This window comes from Centruroides sculpturatus, unplaced genomic scaffold, assembly GCF_000671375.1.
Source record: "Centruroides sculpturatus isolate CEXI.00-Female unplaced genomic scaffold, Cexi_2.0 scaffold1538, whole genome shotgun sequence".
In the NCBI taxonomy this organism is placed as follows: domain Eukaryota; kingdom Metazoa; phylum Arthropoda; class Arachnida; order Scorpiones; family Buthidae; genus Centruroides; species Centruroides sculpturatus.
In genome coordinates, this window is record NW_019385717.1 from 62,011 (window position 1) to 80,056 (window position 18,046).

The window sequence follows — 18,046 nt, forward strand, 5'->3', positions numbered from 1 at the left end:
ATTGTACGGTGTTTTTACCATGGTGAAATCAAAGCTATACAAATGGCATCGGTGTTTTAAAGAGGGCCGAGAATCCATGCAGACGATGAACGCTCTGGCCGACCTTCGACTTCACGGAATGAGGAAAATGTTGAGTTGGTCTCTCAATATGTTCGCAAAGATCATTGCCAAACTCTTGAAAAAATCGCTGCAGCTACTCACTTGTCAAAGACTAGTTGCCAGCGTATTTTAACGGAAAATCTTAATATGCACTGAGCAAAGGAAAAGTCATGATGGAGGTGTTTTTTGATTCTTGAGGAATTGTTCATTCAGAATTTATTCCCGAAAGGAGAACAGTAAACAAGGAGCATTATCTAGACATTTTATGTCGTTTGAGGGAATTCATTCGTCGTAAATGGCCACAGATCTGGCAAAGTGTAGACTGGTACCTTCTGCATGACAACTCAAATTAATGTGCTTCCACACCCCGCCTATTCACTGGACTTAGCCCCGTGTGATTTTTATATGTTTCTATCAATGAAAAAGCATTTGCAAGGATGCTGTTTTGTGTCATCAGATGAGGTGAGAGCAGCATCGCAAGAGGCCTTACGGGAGATTTCAAAAAATGGCTTCCAGCAGTGCTATCAGAAGTTATACGAGCGCTGGCAAAAGTGTATCTTTGTCCAAGGTGATTACTTTAAAGGTGGTTATGCATCGGCAATATAAACTTTTTAAGGTAAGGAATTTCAAGCCAAGTCCCCAAACTTTTGGATCATACTACATATATAATAATATAAAGTAATAGAAGAGGAAATAAATTGAAACTCAAGATTTTTATGGTGCAAGCTGGCCCCAAACTTTTAATAAATAATAATAAAAATTGCAAATTATAAATAAGAAATGAAATTTACAATAATAATACATTAGCATTATATAATGAATGTGTTCAACAATTTTTTTTTTTTTACATTTTATAGATTAAAAAAGTTTTGGCTAACAGAAAATTAAGTTTTATTTGATAAATATTTAAAAAAAAAAATTATAACTTTGTTTATTTATATAATTAAATGTTTATTTGGATGAGAAGCAAATATCTTTTACGTAAAAATTACTGGAAATTATTATTAAACCAGTTTTAATAATTTGCATTTCTGAAAGTCTCAAAGAAGAAAACATGAAAAGAATGTTCCGTTTTATTTAATTTGATTTTGTGACAACCTCGGTTTCCTTTTCGAGAGATTTTGTAATGGCTTCACAGTTTCCTTTTTCGAGAGGTTTTTTCACGCTTGCTTTAGGTGTAGCAGATGTTTTAGATTTTGCTGATTTTATCTTTTCGGATGGTGTCATCTTTGCCTTCTTTTCGATTTCTTTGGATGTAGTTGCATTCACAGTCTTATTTTTCTGAATGGGAGAAATTGAATTTTTTTGAATAGCACTTGCAGTTTTAATATGTTTCTCTGTTAATTTTCGATTAACAATATTTTTTTCACTCTTAGCATTTGTCTTAGGAAGATCGGAATTATTTTGTTTGCTTATTTTATCATTCGGATCTTTGTTATTAGTTTTTAAAGAGTTTTTAATCAATGATTTTTTTTCTGTCGTATTTTCTCTTAAACATTTTTCACCTGTTAAAAATTTTGAGTTGATTTTTTCTCTTTGTGCAGATTCCACTTTTTCTGGAGATGCATTTGATATATTTTCTTCATTTAATTTATTAACAGTTTCAGATTTTGATGCTTTAAGTGCCAATGTCTTAGGTGATGATATCTTAACAGTCTTTGTGTTAGACTTTGAACTAGGTGATGCATGTGATGTACAGGATTCCTTTGATGATTTTGAAGATAAAAGTTTTCCTGATTTGGGCAATGTTTTTGTTTCACTAGTCTTTAATGGTGATGAACTTTTTCCCTCGTCCTTTGGCATTGTTTTGAATTTAGGAGTCGATTTAGGCATGGATAATCGTTCAAAGACATTTTCTGTATTGGTTCTGTTTTGAACGGTTACTTTCCTTATTGGCGAGTCCTTTATTGATTGTTGTAAAGATTTCTTTTCTGTTGATTTATTCACTAACTTCTGTGCACTTTTGTTTTGTTGTAACTTAGCTGGACTAGTTTTTATTAATTTGTCATCTGTTGTTTTCTTTACTTTTGATTTTGAAAGTGATTCTTTACCTGTTTTTGAGTCTGTAACAGATTTTGCATTCTTTAAATGCACTATTCTATTAGTTTTATTGTTTTCACGACATATTGCAGCTTTAGGTCTTAAATTGTCATTATTATTTTGAACTGTATTAGTCATATTTACAGAATCTTTATATAACTGTTCTTGTAATGGCTTTCCTACATCATTTTGATTTTCACTAATTATATTTGCATATTCAGAACAAGTTTCACTTATTTCTTGGATGGTTGAAGTTTGAATTTTATTAATTGAATCTGAATGTTCCAAGCTAGTCTCTTGTGAATTTTGAAGTATTAAATTTGGTGTACATGTTTTGGATTTCAAACAGTTGTTAATATCTGCTGACAGATCTTTTGATGATGATTCAATTTCATTTCTTAAATTAGAAATATTTTCTGATTGATTTGTATTTATAATCTTTTCTTCAGTTAATTTGTTATTCAAATAATTTGGAGGTACTTCTTGCACATTACTGGGTATTTTTGATGTTGAATCTGAAGCATACATATTGCCTTCAAAGCATATTAAATTGCCTTCTTTTTTCACATCAGTAGAAATTGTTTTAGTTTCTGATGGAAGAGCATTATTTGAAATTTCTGAATCAATTCTTTCATTATAATGCAGCTCTTTATTGAATTGTGAAGAATTTATTGTATTATTTGGTTGAGGAATTCTATTTGCCAGTTCTAAGTCTATTAAATTATTAACTTCTTGTTTTGAAGAGGATGTGTTATCTTTTATAAAAACAGTATTTGAATGATCACTTACAGAAATTGAAGTTTCGGATTCTAAATCAGATAAATAGGGTTTAGAATCTGCTCTAAGTTCGTCAGAAAATGTACTTACATCTGTTGGTGTTTGTTTGGAATCACTGAAATCAGATTTTTCGTCAGTTGAGATTAGACTATCATTTGACAAAGGTGAAACAACAATTTTGTCATCATTAGGTGAATTATCTGCCATCATTTCTAAACTGTCTGCATCAATTTGATTTGAAATATTGTCAGCAACAGAAATTTCATTATTATTTTCACAAATGTTTTTCTCATTTTCATTTTGTAAGAAGTTTCCATTTATTCTATTGTCATTTAAGGAGGTAACAGAATTATTGTCATATAGTAACGAATTAGTGCCCTTTCCTGTACTTAAATCAATATTAGAAATACTGCTGATAACCTTATCGGATATATCCGATAGATCTGTAATTAATTCTTGTGATTTTAATACATAGTTCTCTTCATTTGTTGTTTTGAGTTGATCGTTCTCTAATTTGTTGTTTAAAGAAGGTAAACATATTGGCGGCACAGATATATTATATGGATCTTTCATGAAAATAACAATTGCAGTTATGTTATCTTGAGAACCAAGTTCTTTTGATATTTGAACTAATTCTGGTGCAATTCTTTCAACACTTTTTCCTTCAGTAATATGCTGATAAACTAATAATCCCAAATCTGATGGTGATAATTTATCCCAAAGACCATCACATGCTAACACAAGATAATCTTCAGCTCCATCTAATGTTATTTTACATATGTCTGCTTCACTACTTATATGTGGTTTATGCTCCAAATCTCCTGTAGTGAAAAAATATATACATGTAAAAAATTTAAATTTAATAAACTTGTAGTAGTAACAATTTCTATATGACACTATATCTTAAGATAAAAGTATTATTTCTAAATAATCTCATTAAAGATGGATTATTTTACCTTAAAACTAAATTTTTAATTTAACAGAAGAAATTACTTTTTTAAAGAATCGTAGTTTCAATTTTATTAGGAAATTGCAATTTTCAGACATTTTTTTGCTTAATTCCATTTTCAATAAATAATTTAAATGTATAATAAATTTATTTTTTGCCAACATAAATGCATTCAGTATGTGTCTATACAGTACCGGACCAAATATGTCACTTCCAGAAAACTGTTAGTTTTTTAATTTGGCAGGCTATAGTTTGCAGCACAGCCACTTTGTTTTGTTTTCTGCAGTGTAGATGTTTCACGATGCCCAGTTCCGCAGTGACAGGTTTATGGTGTGTTATAAACAGTTTCGTTCTGTACTTTTCATTGTTTGTTTAAAGTATATGTTTAGCATGTAGGTTAAATATATACTTAAACTGTAAAAATGATATACTGACTGGATTTTCCAGAAAATCCAGAAATCTGGACCTCTTCCAATCACAAGCTTGTCAGATATTTGGTCTGGTACTACATATTATCAAAAAAAGTGTTTAAGTTTCAAAAAAATGGTACATTAAGATGATGAAGCTCTTTGTACTGTTGAATGCAAAAGATAAATTCCTAATATAATAGTATTCCAGCTACATGACGTTTTACTATAGAGATGTGCTACTGGTGGAGCACAATGGTGTAAATGAAAAACACAAATGTGCCATCGGTGAAATGCAATGTTGGGAACATGTTAAAACAAAAGTCAGCTGGTTGATCAGTAGACAATGGAATAATTTAATGAATTTAAGTTTTCTGTCAAATTATAGAATTAATTCAAAATTATTTATTATTGAAAAGTATAGTAGTAATTCTTTCTACAACAAAATGATATTAAAAATAGACAAAATTTCATTGTAATTTTCCAATTATCAGTTCTTTGTGGTATAAGAATGAGGAAACTTGTAAAATAACTAATAATTATTTATAAATTTTTATTCTTTTTTTTAAAAAAGTGTTTTTTTAAATACTACTACTAACAAAGTCAATTTTATGTGAAGTTTTTGAAATAAAATTAAATATTAAAGTTTACAGGTAATATACTGAAAAACAAGAATTTTTATCTCGGCAAATTTTGCTTTATTCTGATATTAATTAAGAACAAGTTTGACGATAGTTTCTTTTAGGAAAAAATTATACAAAGTAATGTTATAATTTTTCTCCAAAGATAAATTTGTGAAATGAATTTACTACTACGTTTAAAAGAAAAAAAATAACTTACCTACTGCTCTAGAGACAGACAATGTACCATCTACTCTCCAAGTGTCCATAAATAATACACAACCACCTAATTCTTTCACTCTACATCTTTCTTCCTTTAATATAATAAGTAATTTATAAATAAAATTTTTATTTTTATTTTGGAAGATAAATTTTCAATAAACTAACCTCTCTGTCTGGTTTATGAGGCAAACCAATTATGTTAGGTACTCCTTTTTTTACTAATACTGCTTGAGAATCTCCTACCCAAGCAATATATAAAGTTTTTTCTCTGATTAAACAACATAATGCAGTGCTTCCACCTTTTATTCCCTGCAATATTTTAATGAAATATATTTATTATGATTTTATAATTTTTAATACAGTATATTTGCTTGGACAATGATCATTTAATTCAACTTAAACCTCAGCATGAAGCTGTTGAAGAGTTTAACAGGCTGCATACGAATTTATGAATGAAGTAACATCATAATGAATATACGAATTTATGAATGAAGTAACATCATAATGAAATATATAATAATACAGTAGCCCCTCATTATATCGCAAATTCAGATATATTGTGCTTTTTCTTTGTCTCTTGACAAACAGGATATAATAAGGGGTACTGTATATATATAATTTTGAAAAATATTTTAATAAAATCAATTGTTTGAAGAAATTTATGGCATTGATCAGATTACTATATGATAAGACGTCAGTTTATTGCCACAGGATCCAAGATTCACGTCTAGTCCGAATCCTCACAATTAAGAAAAGTGTTCTGCTAATGATAACTGTACAAAAGCGTTAAAAAAACTCTATAATTGTTTTTCATCAGACACACAATCACTTTATAATTAGAAACACAGTGAATAGTACTACCACTGGTTATTGCTTAATTCTCTAACATACTGAAAATTCAATTGGTAATCATTAAAATATTTATGATGTTATTAAAATTAAATTTCTAAATAAAATAATATGTTTATTATTATACAGTGTCCAAAAAGTCACTGTGCAGTGAGAAATTGGTATAATATTACAGTTATATGTATGGCATTGCTTACGAGACCCGTAAGTTGTATGCCCTGCACTTCCACTTTGCGGTGTATGGCATTAATGCTCGTTCACAGATGTTATGGTTTTCAGACTATAGTTTATGAAAGACTTCTTTGCTGATTGCCTAATCTCCCATGGAATCTGTTCTGGAAATCTAGAAGGCCAGATTTCATGGGACCACTTTTATGGATTTTGTGGCCTCTAGGTGATATTTCTCACATTTGCTGCAGGAGAAACTGCAATGTTGTACATAAAACTTTACTTAAACCTTTCCCATTACATAGTTACTTTTTTGACACCATGTACATTTAGTAAGGAATTATTTCAAATTTTATAATTCATATTGCATACTTCTCTATAAGACCGCTCCAGGAATGTTTTATCAGTTAAAGTAATAGCTTCAGAAATTGCTTTTTCAGTATCAGTAAGAAAAGCTGGATGATTTACAATGTTCCAGTGTAAATGTGCAGCACAATAACTAGCAGCTTCAACTCCAGCATGGCCGTCAAATATTGCATAATAACTATGATGTGGAGCATCCTAAAATTAATATATTTTTATTAATATGCATTAACAGTAATTATTTGTATATAATAAAAGAAATAATATTTTTGGAACTCATTTTACGAATTTCAGTTTAGGTACTGTACCTTTAGTCCACAAACTGTATTAAGATTATGCAAAATGACGTGCCTATCTTCCATTTTTCTTCTACTGTTTTTTATAGCACACACTGACACAATGTGAGGTAAAGGTTCCAATTTTGCTGTTGTAATATCAATATATTCTTGCCAATTTTTACAAGTTTCCGCTAAACATTCAACCATCTCTATATATAACTGTGATGTTTTGTATGCTAGAATTGTAATAAAGAATAAAAATAATTTTATAAACACTATAGATAATTTAAAATTTTAGTTTAGGAAACTTACAAAAACTTTTATCATCATCATCTATGCCTTCATCAGCTTGCAAACTCATTTCATATACAGAATCACTCAGCTGATGTGCTACTAGCTTTGCAAGAGTCAATGCTAATGAATGTGGACATTTTCTAAATAAATAAAAAGTTTTGTTAATTATAAGTTTTACTAATTAAATTATTTTTATTTTTTTTTATAAAAGTACAAGTTGACATTTAACTTGTACTTTTAGAATTTGGATTCATCACAACAGTAGAATAATCCCTCATTGTGTGACAGTCTGATTAACATCCATTCATCATAGGATTATAAGAAATTAACCAGTTTACAGGAAAATATTTAAACATTTTGATATACAAGGAGAGAAATGATGACAAATGACTCCTTAATCTTTATAGTAGAAATCATACATGTTGCAGTCAGCTGGGGTTATTTATCTTACAGAAAATATTTCAAAAACAAGAAAAGAAAAATTCACATTAACTGATATGAGGAAGACTCCAAAAGAAATAATATATACATATTTCAAAAGGCTTTTTTGACTGACATCATATCCAGATCTGAATTTTCGAACGCGTTCGGTTGACGTCAAACAACGTCATGACTTCTGACACCCGACTTTACGAACACGTTTCAGACAGGCTCAGATTTCTGACTTTTCAAATACGTCCATTGTCCATCGTTGTTTTATTTTTTCACTTAATATCAATCATTCTGAATAGCTTTTCTCTAGAAACAATTACCTGTAAGTCACTTGTTTCAAGAGAAAAGAATGTTGGCCTGAGTAGCCTATACCGAGCGAGATTATACCCTGCTCGGTATAACTCAGGACCAACATTCTTTAGCCACGTTTTTGTTGCTGCCACTGGTTACTCGTCGTCAGATCCTTTGTTGGTTCCTCGTAAAGCATTATTCAATTTACCAAAGAGATGAGTCATTTAGTGACTGTATGGCGGGGGCGGCAAACAGTATTCGATTTTTCTGATGGCTTCCTTAGTTTGAAGGTTGATATGCCACTGTACAGTACATTGTCTCACAAATGGGTAAAATCTGAACAAAACCCGAAAAACGAAACCTTTCAGAAATGCATGATTCAGGACATATTTATTAAGAAACATTTATTATTGCATATTTATCACAGTTCGGACAGAATTTTTCCTTCGAATTTCAAAGTAGCCTTATTTATTTCGAATTAATCGAAATCCTTAATATGCAAACCTCTATGCCCAGCCGGGACAAAAGTACAGTTATGAACTAACGGGATTTCGAATTAACGAGGATTTCCTGTATGTATATACGAGTATATAGGCTATACACCAGTGTTTCTCAACCTCTAACGAATCGTCGCCCCCTTCAATAAAACCCTTACTTAGTATCGCCCCCTTCAATGAAACCGTTACGTAGTATCGCCCCCTTCAATGAAACCGTTACGTAGTATCGCCCCCTTCAATGAAACCGTTACGTAGTATCGCCCCCTTCACTTCAAAATTCTGATGCCAAGGACCAAGGCTAACGCCAAATTTGTACTGCATTGAATAGACTAGTGACTAGTATAATGTTATTTGTTTAGTTATCATACGATATAACGAATAAAATATCTAATTATTCTTAATATAATGTTTTACTATATCGCCCAGAAAATTGTTTTTCGCCTCCCAAAATATGAATTGTTACCAATCGCCCCCTCAACATGCAAAAACACCCACATAGGGGCGATATCGCCCCGTTGAGAAACACTGCTATACACCGATGTAGCCTATATATTTTTAATTAATTATCATCATTTTTATTTGACGTTGGAATATGAGGCGACACTATGAAGCAACGTTCAGAAAAATCCCAAAATGTCCAGCGTGGCAGTGGTTATGTCGAAAAATTTATGATTAATTAATTAAATTAATAATTTAAAATTTATTATTATATAAAATAGAAGAACGCATTGGGTACGCGTGTCACTATACTTGTTTGTGTGTTGTCACTGCACTTCTAAACAAAGATGGTAATGAAATTCGTCTTGACGAATTAAAGTGTACTAAGAGAATTTACAGTATTTTTAATTGTCTGTTTGGACGTTACTCATTAGTAGGACTTTATACTGGTGTTAAAAAAAATCATTTTTTTTAACCAGTATAAAGTCCTATTAATGAGTAATGTCCAAGTAGACAAAAATAAATTCGAAGTAAGGACTGTAGGGCAATTATAATGTAATAAGAGACGTTTACTCGTATTGAGATAAAATTCTGAATGGCTTCTGACTAATGGATACAAGTCCAGAACGATACCTGCGAAGTCTTCATCAAAAGGTAATATTTCTATTTACTTAACTAGTAGGCCTAGTATAAGAATAACTTCTATGGAATTATATCAATGCTAAAAATTATTAATTTTTACTCCCGAATAATAAATTTCTCAAATAATGTGAAATCGATTTATGGTTTAGTATGAAATGACAATGTTCTGTATGTATCTCCTCTGAAAATGCATTTAATTTCCATATTGTTTTACAGTATAAAACAATATGGAAATTTGAATCCTTCATACTACTACTACCCATTTATAAGACAGTACAGTAACAGAACAAATTGATATTATAAACGAAGTTATTTGTAATATTAACCCGTTAGTGTGACTTTTCTCAAGTTCCATCAGTTGTATACTATATCTTTGACTGCATCGTAGACATGCCTAACATTCGAAAACTTCCAAACAACAGGTGCACTGAAAATTCTGAACTGAGTGACCTCTGCAAGCTTTTTTAAAGCATACGTGGTATTGGGATAGCGATTTTAAGTGGAAATCTTGGCGTGGAATCGGACCATTTACATATCTATATGAGACATTAGCTGTATGCCGAGTTTTGCAGTAATTGGACAATTCAACCTAAGTGCATAACTATTTTGCCGATGAGTTTATAAATGATAACATAAAATTCCATAAAATCACTTGAATTTATTCAAAAGCAATATATAGGTAACTATTATTTGTAAGTCTATTCAGATTTCTCTACCGACATGACAACTTATAAAAATATAATTCTATTAGAACTCCAGAAAAGTTTTTTAAAATATGATAATATGATTTAAAAATCTTGCTTCAAAGTAACCTTTAAAAGACTGAAAACATAAATATTTAACCATCCATTTTATTCAGTTTGAAGCCAGAAACTCTTTTTTTTTAAACAAAAATAATTGTGTTAGTGAAAGAGAAAGGGTAAATTTTTTAAGGCCAAATACGATATTTCAAATTCGAAATATACTTCAAGACAATTTAATTATTTCAAGTTGAATCGTTGTTCATTGTTTGGGAGTGATTGCAGAAACCTTTGACATTTAAATACCATAGATTTCACCATTATATTCCTGAAAAGATTACAGTAGCTTCATCTGGTTTTGACTTTTACGGCGAAAATATTGGGAACGTTCGACTGAAACTTGAAGCATTTCAACACAAACTTTATCAATTATTAATTAATGATATCGATCACAATTAAGTAACAATAAATATTGTAGTTATTTAGCTAATGTTATTATCTACTTGTCAACGAAATCGTTAACAAAAAATAAAATAACTGAAAATGAATGTAACGGTAAAATGTTAAATTATAGATTGTCAGTAAGATAAGTTGATCCCATAAAAATAGCTGCTTCTTTAGTTTTATTGGCTCAACTTATCTGTCTGGCATACTTGTCTAAATATCATTAATGACATATGACTTACAAGCAAAAATACAGCAGTGACCTAAAATTAAAATCTAAAAAGAATGCGAACTAACAGTAGTCATTCATTTTGCTATATGACATTTAAAAGTAATTATAATTTGTTTTTCATCTTCTGGTATTTAAATTTTATTACTTACTGTGTATAATTAATACTGTAAACGGATATAGTAAACATAAATGTATTTTTGAAGCTTTGAATGGAACTAATAGAACTTTTTGTACTGATTTCATATATGGGATTGAAATTTTTCTATCACCCTCTGATTTTCCGTAATCATAGACTTAAACTAGTACGAAAGTCTCTGTATATTTTCACTTATTTTTCTATGCAAGTCAGAACTTGAAAAATGACTTCTCCGTTCTTCCGTGACGAGAAAAGAATTTTCTACCCAAACAAACGGAACAAACGAATTGAATAGGAAGTTTTGCTTCGGTTGATGTTAATACATTACACCTGTTATTCAATCGAAATGTTCGCCAGAAACAGCAGAGATAATTAATTAAATTATTATTGTCGCGAAAACTTAGCTACTTCTGAAAACACGACAGGAGATTCCCGTGTGGACGACAAAAAAAACTAATGACAGATTTTGATTGATTACATTCTAGGGTAGAGTGATGAATGATCTTATTGCTCTAACGTCGTTTTTGTTTGCTGCTAGACCTGCAATTTTAATAGTCAATAGTTAGGATTAACAGATATGTAAATATGTACTGTACAATCCCTCCCAGAAAGTTGTCGTTCTCGTATGTCGATTGATTACAACGCTTGGATATATAAATGAAAATATCCATTGTATTACGCCTCTTACACAGTAGGGATAAGGATATGTATAAAGAGAAGATTATGATTAATAAGTGATTAAAAAAACTAAAAAGTAATTGCTTTTAACACCTTAGCATCATTACGTAAGAAAATCCAGCAACGAGTTGCTTAACTTTCCCGGCAACATAATGGCATTAAAAGAGGATAATCTGCTGGCTTTATGAGAAAATAATCCCTCCTCCACATATTGTTTGAATGTATTATGAATTGTTCTTTCTTTGACGTGAAAAACATTGGATATTGTCTGTAATTTTTTTCTATCCCTTAAAAATTTACGAGCAAAAACCATTACGTAGAAGCAAGATACAAAACGGAAACAACGTTCTGGTGTAACCCCTATAATAATTAATACATCTGATTACTGCATATAGTATTATGGAAAGCCGAACACCTGTCAATAACTTTTCGTAAATGGATAGTTCATAATTTATATATTTATAATTGAGTTATCTCTTCCAAGAAGTATATAATCTGTACAAGTATAATTTGTGATTTAAATATACTATATAAATATAATTTAATCAGTTTGTATATCATTCATATACTTATATGTGAATTAATTAATATGTAACTTATATAAACAGTTACTTTCGTGTATATATCCAGTTTACATCTTTATATAATTTGTCAATCTGATAGAGAATCGACAATTTGATATATCAAAAAGAACAAAACAAGAGCGTGTATTCGTTGCTGAATAACAAGAGAATAAATATTTGCATTAATACAAATATTTATTCTTTTATTATTATAAATTTGAAGGAGCATGGAGTTAGATTTATAAAGATTTCTGCTCCGTTGCTCTAACTGAATACCGTTGTCTGATTTAGATAAATGTAGTTTTCCACGAATTTATATACAAAGTAACTGTTTTCTTATAGTTTAAAGGTTATAGACTATTAATAAAGACAAAATTTACGGGAAAATTTTTAAATATTTAAATTATAAATGCTTATTTTCTTAGACACTCTGTCCCCTGTAGGTAATTATCCTTGCATTACTTAATTATCTTGTAAGTTTGCCTTCCCTCGTATATTTTGATGCCATAGAGGTTATTGAACTTTTTCAATACGCAAGTAATTATAAATTTAATTAAATTTTTAAAAAATAATTTTCGTTTAAATATATTTATATATAAAAACTAAATTTCGATTATTATTATTATTTTCTATTAAAGTAAATAATATTTAAAAATTAAACTTTAATCAGATAATATTTTCTTTCTGGACGTTTTATTATTATTCTATTGTTATTATATTAAAATTTTAAAACTTTAATATATTATTTATTCGTTTCTCTTAGATTTTTGCTATTAATTCCAACTTGTCTTTTGTTAAATTAAATCTTGCAGCCAAGTCTTTTTATACAGAAAATCTCACAATGTACACTTACTGTCATTTTACATTAATGCGGGATTACGTGTACACAATATTTGTTATAAAGTACACACACACAACGAATGACTATTGAAAGATCAATATTTGATTAGAACTTGAAATTGAAAAGACACTTCACATAAATTATAATTCAACACAGCGTACTACTGACGACAATTTCTATCTGTTTTAATTAATTCTGTGTTAGATTTTAAACTTCCAATTTGATTATATTATTCTAAGGAATTAAAAATTTGTTTATGTTTTAAGAATTTTTTGATTATTTACTTTCTTTAATCGCCTCGTTATTTTTTATATTAATATAGAAAATTTACATTATTTCCTGCTTCGTTAGTATACTAGAATAAAATAGTTTAGTATAATTTTAAAAATGACTAATTAAGTTGTAATTTAATCCTTGATTTAACAGCAAACAGAGTCGTATATATTTATATATACAACGTATAAATTAACAGCTATTGTTCTTTCTATTTTAAGAAGGAACTAAAAGGATTTTGAACTCGAACGTGTTCATCGTATAATCGCTAGGATTTGTAAAATACACCAGCCTATTGTGTTCAAACTTGTTAAATTTAATTATTATTAAACTTCTAATACCATGTTTTAACGTTTAATACTTTCCAGTGGTATGACAATTTATTATATATTTTAAAAAATGCATATATATATATATATAAAATCTTAACATCAACACTCCACAAATATCTTGGCAAAATTCCGAGTGTCTTGTCCTAGATGGAATACACTATTTACTATTGTTGCTCTTTATTTTTATTTCCTAAATTTAAACAAACTAAAGTGAACTATTCGAGGTATTTTGTGCAATAAAATTATATTCCAAATTTTAAAAATAAATAAATTTGCTTTTAAAACTTGTTGTTGTTTCCATCTCGAATTTTATTTACGTTAAATATTGGCATAATTTAGTGTTTAGATATAGAAATGCTTGGTAAAAATTTATGATACATCGGCGATTTGTTCTTCCATATTAATATCAAGTACATATATATAACTGATTTGTAGAAAATATTTATAAATACTTTATGGAAACTAAACGAGATTCAATATATATTTTAAATAAATATAAATAAAATATACCAACCTCTTTAGTTTATCTCATAAATATTATTAAATTTTAAATTTCCAATAGGCCTGTATCATTTATATGTAAACTAAGTATGATATGAAAAATTTAAATAAAAAATACAAACATTTCGTAGTTAATTCGTGTATTTAAAACTAGATTAAAACGTCTTTAAAGTAAATAAATAAGTATGTAAGGTAGGCGTGTTATATAGGCCCTATATATATATATATATATATATATTACATATTTTTATATTTACTTTATGTATATAAAAATTCTTCACATACATATCGATAAAGGAAATAGAAGTAGACGGAGTGTGGAGATATGTATTTGTTGGCGCTTCTTATGAATTCTACTGGCAGAGAAACATATTTATGTATATAAAATGAATTTTAAAATATATAAAAATAAATTAGCTTTGTATAAAAATAATTTGTATTGAGTGTGTATTTGGTACAGTACGTGTACACGTACTAAATACACTAAACACAAATTATTTTTATAGAAATATATGTGTCGATAGTTATTCTTTAAAGAATAACTTTATAGTGTAGTTGTAGTTATGTGTTTAGAAAGTTATTCTTTAAGTTACTCTATATACACACCACACTCACACTCACACACCATACACAAATCACATATCACACTTTATGTATATGTATATAAAGTTACTCTTTTAAGAATAACCTGTGTAGTGTAGTTGTAGTTATAAGTGTGTGTAAGAAAGTTATTCTTTAAGGAATAACTCTTTATATACATACACACACATCACACATTACACTCACACTCACACTCACNATCTCGAATTTTATTTACGTTAAATATTGGCATAATTTAGTGTTTAGATATAGAAATGCTTGGTAAAAATTTATGATACATCGGCGATTTGTTCTTCCATATTAATATCAAGTACATATATATAACTGATTTGTAGAAAATATTTATAAATACTTTATGGAAACTAAACGAGATTCAATATATATTTTAAATAAATATAAATAAAATATACCAACCTCTTTAGTTTATCTCATAAATATTATTAAATTTTAAATTTCCAATAGGCCTGTATCATTTATATGTAAACTAAGTATGATATGAAAAATTTAAATAAAAAATACAAACATTTCGTAGTTAATTCGTGTATTTAAAACTAGATTAAAACGTCTTTAAAGTAAATAAATAAGTATGTAAGGTAGGCGTGTTATATAGGCCCTATATATATATATATATATATATATTACATATTTTTATATTTACTTTATGTATATAAAAATTCTTCACATACATATCGATAAAGGAAATAGAAGTAGACGGAGTGTGGAGATATGTATTTGTTGGCGCTTCTTATGAATTCTACTGGCAGAGAAACATATTTATGTATATAAAATGAATTTTAAAATATATAAAAATAAATTAGCTTTGTATAAAAATAATTTGTATTGAGTGTGTATTTGGTACAGTACGTGTACACGTACTAAATACACTAAACACAAATTATTTTTATAGAAATATATGTGTCGATAGTTATTCTTTAAAGAATAACTTTATAGTGTAGTTGTAGTTATGTGTTTAGAAAGTTATTCTTTAAGTTACTCTATATACACACCACACTCACACTCACACACCATACACAAATCACATATCACACTTTATGTATATGTATATAAAGTTACTCTTTTAAGAATAACCTGTGTAGTGTAGTTGTAGTTATAAGTGTGTGTAAGAAAGTTATTCTTTAAGGAATAACTCTTTATATACATACACACACATCACACATTACACTCACACTCACACACACACTCACTCAATGTATACGTGTATAGAGTTACTCGTTAAAGAATAACTTTCTTCTTATGAATTACTCTTTAAAAAAGTATATATTTATACGAAATAGAAAGTATTTCTTAAACTAAAACTCACTTTTGTTCTAAATAATGGAGACACCAGTCGAGTACTTCAACTTTGACGTCTTCCGGTTTCATACTGAAGCTACTTAATATATTACTGCGATGTTGTACGTTATCTTCCGTTTTACATCTATTAAATTCGTCGAAAAACTGTTTAATACTGTTCGTACTTTCGTCCATTTTCTTTCGATTCGTCGTCAACTTTACCCGTTCGAATGATAACCTTTTATAGGAACGTCTGCTCTTATTAGTTTCCCTTCTCGATGTTGGATGGCGCTTTTCCACTTTTTTTTTCTTTCTTTAACTTTTACGCTCGGATTTTAAATTGAATTGTTTTATATTTAATTAAATCAAATCTTAAGTTCAAACANATAATAAAAAAAGTAAATGATAATTTTGTTTTTATTTTACGTTTCGGTTTAATTGGTAATAATAAAATAAAATTAAACTGAGAAATCGATTTTTTTATAATAATTGCGATGAAATTCTTAAATGGGGAAAGTTTTAAATGGGTTTTTTTTGTATTTCGTTAATTTAATTTATTTTCGTAATTTTAATCGTTTAATTTAATTTTTTTTTAAAAACTTTTCGGTAAGATTTTAATATTTATTATTAAATTAAATTATATAAAAATGTAGTCTTTTAAATTAACGATTTGCGCTCGATTTTTAAAGCTATTAAAACAAACTGCTTACTGTTTTATTGTCAAATAATCATATAATTTTCCATTAAAATTGTGTGTGTGTGTTTTTTTTTTAAATTTAAATTTTATTACAAATAAATTCTATTCTATTTTATAAACAAAACACGCTAAAATCGCTCTAAAAAAACACGCCGTACGGCACTTAGCGGCATATAACCCGCAGTTTAACACAGTTTATGATGTAATTTAAGTAAGTTTATTTTTCTCTCTTTTCGTTCTGTGGGGCCTAAAGAGGGCCTTTTTCCATAGAAAAAGGCCCTCTTAAGATCTCTATATGTATTACATTCGGTATACATGTATTATATGTAATTAAAGGATATATCTAGATTTAAATCAGATGTACAGTACTCTTTAATCGGAATTTTAACTTAGTTACTAATTACTATATTATTGCGAAGAAGTCTTAATCCACCTTTTACTATCATTAGTTAAGATCGAAAGTTAATTTGTCTAATTATATATCTGCTTTAAATTCAATTTACTTAGATTATAGACTAGTGACGGGATTATAGAACGAAAGAAATTAGATTAAGCCTTTTGTATCCTTCAAACATCTTGTAAACAATTGAATATACAGAAAATCCTTCTTACTTTAAGTCTGAAATCATAGAAGTTCCTGAAGACTTTAACAGACTGCCGTTGTGTGTGATGATGAGAACTCTTCTCCCAATCATCTAAATAACGAGGTTTTTTTTCAAATAAATCAGCTCCAAGCTTTATCTCTAAAAGAATAAACAAAGATCAACATAACTCCTATCTTTCCAGACTTATGGGGACATCTTGTGTTTTCCTTGAGGGCATTCGGATCCAAGTTTAAGAGGATTGTTGATTCGAAAATAGATCTAATATATTGACCTTTATGTAATTTCTGAAACGTTAATCTTTGTGAAATGTGTGTATGTATTTTACAGTGTTTATTTTACAATGCTTGTAATAAGAAAATACACTTTCTTATTACAGAAAATATAGCAATTCTAGGTTAAAGTGTACACTACTATTCTGACAAAACCTGGTCTTATTTAAAATGTTTTTAAAATAAAAAATAAGTTTATTTTTTTTGCTTTCAAATAAAACAAGTGAAAATTTAGTTTATTTTGATGTAATTCTTGTGAATAAGTTAAGGTAAACATTGTAAAATATGCATTTGTTTGTTGAATCACTACTGTAGTAGAAGCAACTTTACGTCGAGGTTTGTTATGTACTACGCTTTATAATACTGACATTTTTATCCATTTATATCGATTACTTTGCAAGCAGACGGGATTAATTTATAAGGAAGTTTATATTGATTACATTGTGTCTTATAAAAATTATAATTTATATCGATTA

General features: G+C 28.6%; 1 protein-coding gene across 1 annotated transcript; it reads right to left on the bottom strand.

The window, feature by feature from the left end:
• Positions 1–935: 935 nt before the first annotated feature.
• LOC111641490 (probable serine/threonine-protein kinase DDB_G0282963) lies at positions 936–16,272 on the bottom strand. Its single transcript, XM_023387663.1, has 7 exons — positions 16,028–16,272; positions 7,085–7,206; positions 6,803–7,008; positions 6,504–6,692; positions 5,280–5,423; positions 5,113–5,206; positions 936–3,737 (listed from the first exon to the last, which is right to left on the bottom strand). The coding sequence occupies exons 1-7, from the start codon at positions 16,192–16,194 to the stop codon at positions 1,177–1,179; spliced, it is 3,483 nt and encodes a 1,160-aa protein (XP_023243431.1). The 5' UTR covers positions 16,195–16,272; the 3' UTR covers positions 936–1,176.
• Between the last annotated feature and the right edge of the window lie 1,774 nt (positions 16,273–18,046).